Source organism: Cloeon dipterum, chromosome 2 (genome assembly GCF_949628265.1).
Source record: "Cloeon dipterum chromosome 2, ieCloDipt1.1, whole genome shotgun sequence".
Taxonomy (NCBI): Eukaryota; Metazoa; Arthropoda; class Insecta; order Ephemeroptera; family Baetidae; genus Cloeon; species Cloeon dipterum.
In genome coordinates, this window is record NC_088787.1 from 5,583,710 (window position 1) to 5,593,707 (window position 9,998).

At 41.4% G+C, this 9,998-nt stretch overlaps 1 protein-coding gene across 1 annotated transcript; it reads left to right on the plus strand.

Annotated features, from left to right (window-relative positions):
- The first annotated feature begins 999 nt into the window (after nucleotides 1–999).
- Nucleotides 1,000–4,504, plus strand: LOC135937657 (transmembrane protease serine 9-like). Its single transcript, XM_065480838.1, has 12 exons — nucleotides 1,000–1,154; nucleotides 1,751–1,903; nucleotides 1,966–2,069; nucleotides 2,134–2,310; nucleotides 2,384–2,402; nucleotides 2,847–2,963; nucleotides 3,028–3,204; nucleotides 3,259–3,489; nucleotides 3,551–3,651; nucleotides 3,709–3,873; nucleotides 3,933–4,092; nucleotides 4,150–4,504. The coding sequence occupies exons 1-12, from the start codon at nucleotides 1,064–1,066 to the stop codon at nucleotides 4,374–4,376; spliced, it is 1,722 nt and encodes a 573-aa protein (XP_065336910.1). The 5' UTR covers nucleotides 1,000–1,063; the 3' UTR covers nucleotides 4,377–4,504.
- Nucleotides 4,505–9,998: the final 5,494 nt, after the last annotated feature.

A 9,998-nucleotide genomic window follows, 5' to 3' on the forward strand; every position in this document is an offset into this window, starting at 1 on the left:
AAAATAGTTTTATTTTTATTAAAATTCGGCCACTCGTCAGATCGTCGACCACGAACCCTTATCGGATAGGCCTTTTTTCTACTTAAACATGAAGGTGCCCACACGACCTTTTTCAGGGTACCCATACCTGAGATCCTGTCAGCGGCGGGTTTTTAATGCGTTTTCAGTTCTTTCGAGCAAATTTAGTCATGCACTAGGCCAAGATATTTGGCTTCACCAACCCTGACGAACTTTGACAGGTTACCGCACCCTGAGATAAGTTGCAGAGCATCTTTTCGCGATTTTTCCAACGACCAATTTCACACTACGCCAATTATTCCGAGATTGCCAACAACCGCTCGGGTTTTTTCAACATGATTGACGTCAAATGGCAAACGAAAAGAAGCAAAAACGCGTGCGGCGCCATTTCTCGACGGTTGGGCATCCGAAGGTCCGAGGGCGCGGGGAGCTGGAAGGCCCATTGAGCTGGTGAAGCGCTTGTTATTACGGGAATAAAAATTTGGCCAGCTCTAAAAGCCAGTGTTTGCTGATTATGTGTTTAGCTGAAACAGAGCTCTGACTGGCAATGAGAACAAAAGGTCACGATCAATGGCCTCTGATGTGCGTCCGGCTGGCTTGATAAAATATTGAACTTGGCCCTTGCTCCCTCCACGAAACAACAAGGGTGAGGTTTTGCTAAATTAGGTCTTCAAAAGGTGTGTTTTATTTTATTCCTTAAATCTTATAAAACCAAAATGCATAAACATGAATGCTGTCCCATTAGGAAGCATTTAATTCAAAATAGCTACTTACCATTGTGCCCAAAAATATAAATTTAATAAAAAATAATTAAAGTTAGCAAAGTAAAGAAAGTGTGTTGTAATAAAATATTTAGGCCGCATGTTTCGCAATTTGTGGCGATAACGCAATGACGCACTTCATAGAGGTCAGTCGCCGGGGCAAAGGGACCAAAAGTATCGTTTTTAATGCCGACACTTGATAATTTAATCTGACTGGGAGTGCCGTGGGCGACGGTCGGAGCAGCAGCCCTGGTCCATCGCGCGTGCAGAGAAGAAACCATACGATGCGGCTTGGACTTCTCGTCCTCCTCAGCCTCGCGCTTTGCGCCGCACAAACGTCTGACAATCAGAGCCACGCCTACTTTCCAGCTCCGTGTAAGAGCATTGCTAAAAATTTTTTGCTCATTTTAATTTAAGTTAGTTGATTGAAAAATTTGAAACGAATTTTTGTTCATCATATAATTTGATGGATAAAACCATTGCTCTCGCATTTGTTAAGACATTAGTTTCAAGGCAATGGGAGATTTTTGAGCAGTTCGGGGATCTAAATATCAAAATACAGGCTGCCCAATGTCAAAGATGGCAGAATGTGGTTAGTTTAGTGACTCGAAATGCTCAAATAGCTCAACTAACGGGCTGCTGGAGGTGCCGCTTGCTGGTTTGCGCACCTTCCCAGCGGCTTTAGGGACAGATGTCTGGCGTTTCAATGAAATAACTCAGTGTGGGGAGGCGAAAAGATTGCCTCGATTGGGCGAAAGCTCCTTTCCGGCCAATCGGGCTACATGTTATACGCCCCCCACGGTGTTATGGGAACCAGGGGTGAGAGCTCGTAACCCGCGGTAAGGTTAAAAAGAAGGAAATTTCACCGAATGGTTAAATATGAACAAAAAGAAACACATTAATTAATTAACAACCACTCGGCTTTAAGAGTAGTAGGTTTGCTATCTTGAATTCACATTTTCTCCTTACAGATTTTGACGAAGGAGAAAACTTGAGTAGCCAGAACTGTGGAAACGAAACAAATTGGCGGAAATGGAAGAACGTGTTGGTTGAAATTAAACGTGCTGGTTATTTTTGCATGGCACCATTAATAATTATTTCTCAAAGATCTATACTTGGATTGGGTAACATGATGAACATCTTTACTGTTAAGAATTTCAACAACAAAGATTTTTGTTGTCTCTAGGTCATTGCCGCCGTGGGTTTACAAGTGCTAGTGATCTACGGGTATTTCCGTATAATTGTGGTGGTCGCACAACAGAAGAGGAATGCATCAGACAATCCGTCAAAGTAATTATTTTTTACCATTTTCAGCATTCACCTTGTTTGTACATGTCATTTTCAATTATTAAAGGTACTGGATGTAATTGAAATTGCCATAAATCTGACAGCTTCTAAAACACTCATGATTTATATAACTGAGAAAATGCCGAGTGAGGTCGTAGCTCCCATTTGTTTGTTTAACCGTGACAACGTAATGGACTTGAAACTTCAAACAGAATCATCCTACTTTGAATGGCATTCATTGTTGGTTCGTATTTTCCGTATTTTCAAACTTTTAATTTTAGTAGTTTCTTCGACTAACTATTAATTTTATTTTCTAGAGTGTGCCACCCAATGAAGGTAAGTCTACAAGATACGTTAGATATATTATTAGAAACCTATTTGTGACAACATTTTAATTTGAAATTAATGGCCAAAAAATGTAGTATTATTCTAATATTCTATTATTCTTATAGTCAAACAAAGTAAAAAATGTGTCTTCGTCTAGAGTAAAACAGTTTATTTCTCAATTTCCTGAGCCGATTCAAATTTATTTATTAACTCCCCATATTAATGAACTTCCACTATTTATGAAGATATTTTATAAATATATATTTCCTTTAAGCTTTAATATTGTAAAGGTCGAGCGTAAGTATGACTTTTTTACTCTCTTAATGCTCCTTTACGTGGTGTGTTTTTGATGAGGGTGCGGATTCGCGCGTTTTAGCGGAGCGCGGGGTGGCACAAGCTATATAGTTAATTGCCCAAAGTGACATGATGCTTCGTATTTTTCAAATTTTACAGGAATAAAGGCGGTCCTAAGCAACTGTAGCAGGGTTCTAAACAGGACTGAATTGGAACATTTGAAAACTAATAGAATTCCCATCCAGAATATCCTGTGTGTCGAGAATGGCACTAATTGTAAGATTTATACAAAAATACATATCTAATTCTATTCCAATGACATTCATTTAATGCCACACAGTTAATAAATATCTCATCAATTTCTACAAAGGCCGTTATTTCTTGAGAGGTATTAGATATTATGGTTTGGAACGAATACCTGTATATTTGGATATATTGGCATACATGGACGAGATCACAAGGCACGCAAAAGACATTTATGCTCTACGCCCGATCCCGCAGACAAAACAACCGAGAGGTAATTTCACACAAATAAGCTCGGCGCACAGTAATTTCATTTATCTTAAAAAAGGATTCACCGCGCCAGACAACCTCAGTTTCCCAAACTGTGGAAGTAATCCGACGTCAACAAGAAGGAAACGAGGAAATGACGATTCTTCCGAAGAATCAAAAGGGACCAAATTTATTTTACACGGAACAATAGCTCAGAGAGGCAACCACCCATGGCATGCTTTCATTAAGAATTCTGAAACTAGAACAACCTGTGGCGGGACACTGATTTCACCCACAGTTGTTTTGACTGGTACAGTGAAGCAAACAAATGATGCATTTCATGACTTTGATTTAAAAAATTTTCAATTCAGCCGCACATTGCATCGATGAATCAGAAGCAGAGGACTTCATAGTTACTATCGGGATGTATGATAGAAGACAAAGAACAGCTCCTGGTGTCCAGAGAAGATTGGTTTTTACCTTCCACGTAAATTTAATTGTCTCCCATAACAATTTTGAAAACTTTTAGGTCCGAAGTCTGACCGTGCACCCGAAATATAACGACACAGAAACCAAAAGCGACGTCGGTATAATGATTTTGAGTGAAAAAATTAGCATAACCGCCCACGCCCGACCAATTTGCCTGTGGAACGAGGACTCCAACTTGACTAGAGTGGCTGGAACTGAAGCTATGGTATCGGATATACGTGAGTTCGAAATATCGATTTAATTTTGTTTTTTTTTCTACTGAAGGCTGTTGGGTTCGGGCTTGTCGACAACCACACGCGCACAGATGAACTGCAAGAGGCTCGACTGCCGATTAGAGATCACAAAGAGTGCTACTTGTCAAGCAGGAGGTTTTTCGCGAAACATTTAAGGCCGGGAGACAATTTTTGCGCCGGTTACACGAACGGTTAGCACACTTCTCAATTATCCATCACTGATTTTTAAATTGTATTCATTAATTCAGGAACGACCACCTGCAACGGGGACAGCGGAGGCAGCCTTTCCGTGGAAAAAGACGGCCGTTGGTTCATCAGGGGCATTGTCAGCTTCGGAAAATCAAAAAAAGTGAAGTTAGTGGACGGCAATGAAGCATGGTACTGTCACCAAAATTACTATTCTTTGTTCGCTGACGTCGCAAGTTACATGGACTGGATCGTGGAAAATACGCCGGAAATTTCATTCCGAAATTAAATGTGGGGTTTTGAAACAAAAAGGTGTTTTAGCAAAAAGGGAATTAATAGTTAATCATTAGAAAAATGTAGATAGCAGACAGCATTATCTCTTATCAAAATATATTTTTACTGTCTTTTCTAAAAAAATTGCTTGGCTTTTAATATGAAACCCAGAAACACGATAATATTTTACTCGACCCTACTTTGTGCTTATCACACATTTGAGAGAAGAGAAAGAGGTCAAATCCGTGACCTTCCGTGGCCTGGTCTCCCTTCTTTATGATGCTGCGGTGAGAATCCACATTTCTTTCGACTGTTTTAGCATACCACTCTGGGTAAGTAATGAAGGTAATAGAGTTCAAGAAGGAAGAAGAATAGGACTTGCGAAGGAAAAATATTGACGGTGTTTCTAGTTTGCTTTTAGTAGACTAGCTGCTTTAATTATCTTTTATTTATTTTGTGCGTTTGCCAAGTTAGTGACAGGCTGTTTTCTTAACAATAATTAAACATAAATTTGTCAAATTTCTTATTTTTTTTTCTTAAATAGTTACATAAATTGCAGACTGCTATTTATTCTTGAAAATAGTTTTTTTGGATTTAAATTGGATGCAGTTACACGTTTTTCCAACCTCATTTTGATTACATCCGAAGTTTTATTAAAAAAATTTAATTTATCAAAAAGAACCAGCTCCGGCAGGGCCAAGGAACAACGCAGCCTCTCTCACTTTCGAGCAGTTTGTGGCATTACTCTGCCATGATTTAACGAATTAAATGAGAAATAAGGTAAGAGTGATGAGAACGTGATCAGCGAGTGGAGCACCAAGAGCTTTTGCGCCGACGATAGCGAGAATAAATACAAGGTCATTAATAGGTCATCAGTGGGGCGCCGTGGCGGACACTGACTCAAATCTCGGCCACTTCATCTTCTTCACGCCGAGACAGACAGCCAAAGTCATATTAAATTTAGCCAACGCGAATCCTCAAAGGCGCCTCTCTCAGTGCCGAAATTCATTAATTCCTTCTTAATTGGTTCTTAGCATTTTAATTAACTAAAATTTATGACATTTAAATGTAATTAGAAATAGTTCTGCTCTAAAAATTGATAATTTTCACTTAAAACTCGCAGAGCCCAGCATGCCGCTCCTTGGCCGCCGCGTAAATAAAAAGCGGGCGGATGACGCGGCTGCTCTCTGCTCTTTTTCGCTTTCCGCCGAGCGCTGAGTCTCGCTGCTTAAGCCGCCTTCTGCGATTGATAACCAAAATGGAGCAATAGTCTTTCGAATAAAAATTAGCACCAATGCCACCGTGACGCTAGAGTAGAGTTCGGCTATTAATTAAAAGAGTTCTTTATCAAAGAGATCTCTATTTTATTCAGCGGGGGTCAGATGTGCGATAAAATTGATTCTCACTGCGCAGATGCAAGATGGCGAGTTTGTTTTTACGATCCAAAAGACACAATTAGTTCAAGTAATGCAAATTATGCGTCACAATATTGACCAAAACTTGCTTCTTTTCGCGCATTTTCACGTGACCGTTTTTTCCCGCCACACTCCACCGGACGCAATATCTGCGCGTCACACAAATCTGGCCCACGTTGATTTTATTAAAAAATAATCATCAATTATTTTTTTTGAATAATTTGTTTTGGTTCTCCGCATGAAAGATAATTTAAAAATAAAAATTAAAAAATCGCAGTAAGAGCCAGTGTTTACAGAGCACGTGTTCAGCCAAAACTGCTGGCGATGAGAATCACGTGAACTGGAAATGAAAACTAGGTCACGATGACCTCAGATGCGAATCTCGCTGGCTTGATATTGAACTTGACCCTTGCGCCCTCCAAGCAACAGAGCAGCAGAGAAAGAAAATCGAAAATGAACGTACTTATTCACACAGTAACATGTTCACAGTTGACACCGGAAATTGTAAAATTACGTTTAAAAAAAGGGAAGCTTTGTTTCTAATTATTTCTATGTTTCCGATTTTAATCAAACGGCATATAAACAAAATATTTAACATTGTGACGAATATCTAAATTAAATAAAAATTATAAATGAAATTAGCAAAGAAGAGAAAATGCTTGGAACAAAAATATTTGCCCCGTTTGTTACACATTTTTTTTGCGATAATAACGTAATGACGCACTTTTAGAGAGGTGAACCACGCCGACTGGAGGAAAGTGGCCAAACGAATCGTTTCTAGTGCACGCAATTATTTTCATCAGACTATACAGCTGCCTCACTGCTCGCGTTCTTGTTTGAACCTCTGGTTTTAAACAAAATTTTAATTTAAAAAAAGATCCAGCTCTGGCAGGGCTAAGGATCAACGGCCTCTTTCAATTTCGTGCAATGGCTGGTATCACTCTGGTATAAAACAAAAAGATTAGATGAGAAATAAGGTAAGTTTGCGACGAGTATTACGTGATCCGCGACACGAGCACCAAAAGAGCTTTCGCGCTGAAAATCGCACGAAGGTCAATAAGTCGTCAGTGGGGCGCCGTGGCGGGCACTGCCGCAAATCTCGACCTCTTCTTCGCCTTCACGATGGATGACCAAAGTGCAACCAATTTCTTAAATCTTCTCAAAAAATACAATAATTAGCCGACGCAAATCAACATCGACGCCTCCTTGCCCACTTTTCTTGGATATATTTTTTACAGAAAAAGATGTTAAATTAGAAAAATTCAAGAGATGGAAGAGGAAATTTCTTATATTTGTTGAGAGAAATTTTAAATATTGTTTAAGCATTAGATAAACTATATCAGAATAAATTTTATCGCTGATTTGTGTCGTAATTTCGGCTAATTCGCAACCGGTCGACTGGCACGTGTTCACAAAAACCAACCGTGAAAGTTTCTAAGACGCGAGCGTTGCTCATTCACACCCCCTACCAATTGACGGCTTTTGCATCCTTTATTTCGACAGAAAATTGCCATCCGGTGGCTTTTGGCCCTGGTCGCCAGCGGGTTGAGCCGCTTTGCCTGCCTTTCTTTTCTCACATTATTAACTAAGTAGTGAATTTTGCGTTGAATTCAAGTTAATATTCCAAATTTACTTGTTCGCGCGCGAGGTTACGCAATTTTTCCTTGACCGATTCAAAAAGAGAAAGATTTTTAATTGGATTTTCCCATTAATTCGCATGTACGGTCAGGACATTTCATTAAAACGATAAATTAAATTAAAAATTAGATTCGTATTGTACATGAAACGCTGAAATGAATTAACACATCCCTTATAATTGACACCATTTTAATGTTTCTTCCTTTTTGTTCAAGTTTTGGAAATTGTGGAAATTTAATAAAAATAAATTAAAATGGTAGAAATTAAAATATAACCGGTCAAAACGCAGGTAATTCTGAATCAAAGCAGTCTCCCGCCCCTCTCTCGCCCTCTTTCGTGCAATTTTAGATATTACCCTGCCATATAATGCAACAAAATTGATGAATAAAGTAATAAGCTGGGAGAGTACGTGTGTTGAGCGAAACGAGCACCAAAAGAGCTATTGCGCTGAGATTTTCGCGGATGAAAACAAGGTCAAAAGGTCATCAGTGGGGCGCCGTGGCGGGCACTGCCGCAAATCGCGGCCTCTTCATCCTTTTCACGCAGAGACAGACTGCCAAAGTGCAATTAAAAATGCCTCTTTCTCCCTCCAATTTAATATATATTAGAGCACTGTGCGGTGTCAATTTTCATTACCATGGTAACCGCATTTTTTTAAATCAAAAACCACAACCGCACAACAACCGCATCGGTCTTGACCAAAACCGTAGTTGCGGTAACCGTAAAATTACCGCAAAACCGCAATTTATTTAATGTTTTAGAACAAAATAGTTTTCTTTTGGCAAGGCTTAAATTTAATTATTTCTGCGTGCAACTCCATATCACGGGTTTTAACCATCATAATCGTGCCAAGTCGATGCAAATGTAAGCAGATTAATTTTTTTATTAAAATTGAAGCAATGGGGTTGAGAGGGGATGAGGGTAAGCTCCCCATAAACACTTGGGCTGTTAGTGGAGGTCAAGGCGAGTCTAACGGTAGGAAATTTTTGCAATTCTGATTGTTGGAACCTGAGATTTGGAGGTTCAAAGAACCCAAAAAGTGGAAAAATGTCATTTATATTAAGTTATGAAATAATTATCAAGATATCTTAAAAGTTACGCCATTCTGAAAAATTTGGCCCGGTTTTTAATTGCGGGCACACATTTAAGTGGCTCTTGATCCGATCAACTTGTCCACTAAAAGAAGCCCAAATATTCCATTTATGATGCATCAATAACGTTGCTTGATATTAGATTTAACACTTAATTTATTCAAAGAAAGGAGATTTTTTTAAATTTTTGGTATATTATAAAAAGTTCCGTGCCCATTCCCAGAAATTACAACAACGTTATATATATACCCGTTACGCGTAACGCCATACCCGTTACGCGTAACGCCATACCCGTTACGCGTAACGCCCTACCCGTTACGCGTAACGCCCTACCCGTTACGCGTAACGCCATACCCGTTACGCGTAACGCCCTACCCGTTACGCGTAACGCCATACCCGTTACGCGTAACGCCCTACCCGTTACGCGTAACGCCCTACCCGTTACGCGTAACGCCACACCCGTTACGCGTAACGCCACACCCGTTACGCGTAACGCCACACCCGTTACGCGTAACGCCACACCCGTTACGCGTAACGCCACACCCGTTACGCGTAACGCCACACCCGTTACACGTAACGCCCTCCCCGTTACGCGTAACGCCCTCCCCGTTACGCGTAACGCCATACCCGTTACGCGTAACGCCCTCCCCGTTACGCGTAACGCCCTACCCGTTACGCGTAACGCCATACCCGTTACGCGTAACGCCCTACCCGTTACGCGTAACGCCCTCCCCGTTACGCGTAACGGCCTACCCGTTACGCGTAACGGCCTACCCGTTACGCGTAACGCCCTCCCCGTTACGCGTAACGCCCTCCCCGTTACGCGTAACGCCACACCCGTTACGCGTAACGCCACACCCGTTACGCGTAACGCCCTACCCGTTACGCGTAACGCCCTACCCGTTACGCGTAACGCCCTACCCGTTACGCGTAACGCCCTCCCCGTTACGCGTAACGGCCTACCCGTTACGCGTAACGGCCTACCCGTTACGCGTAACGCCCTCCCCGTTACGCGTAACGCCCTCCCCGTTACGCGTAACGCCACACCCGTTACGCGTAACGCCACACCCGTTACGCGTAACGCCCTACCCGTTACGCGTAACGCCCTACCCGTTACGCGTAACGCCCTACCCGTTACGCGTAACGCCACACCCGTTACGCGTAACGCCACACCCGTTACGCGTAACGCCACGCCCGTCCCGCAGGACGCCCTACCCGTGCTAAACAGTCGCATAATAAAAATGGTAAATTTTGATTCTCAAGATTTGCGGTTTATTGCGGTTCCACCGCAACCGCAAAAATGAAACCGCAACCGCACCGCAACCGCAAAATTATAACCGCATCTGTGGTTGTGGTGGGCGGTTTGCGGTTTTTTAGTACCAAAACCGCAACCGCACAGTGCTCTAAATATATATTATATTTTAGCCAACGTGAATCCTCAATGGCGGCTCAATCCTACTTAGTTAGCTCTCAGCTTTTCAAAAATCGAATTTA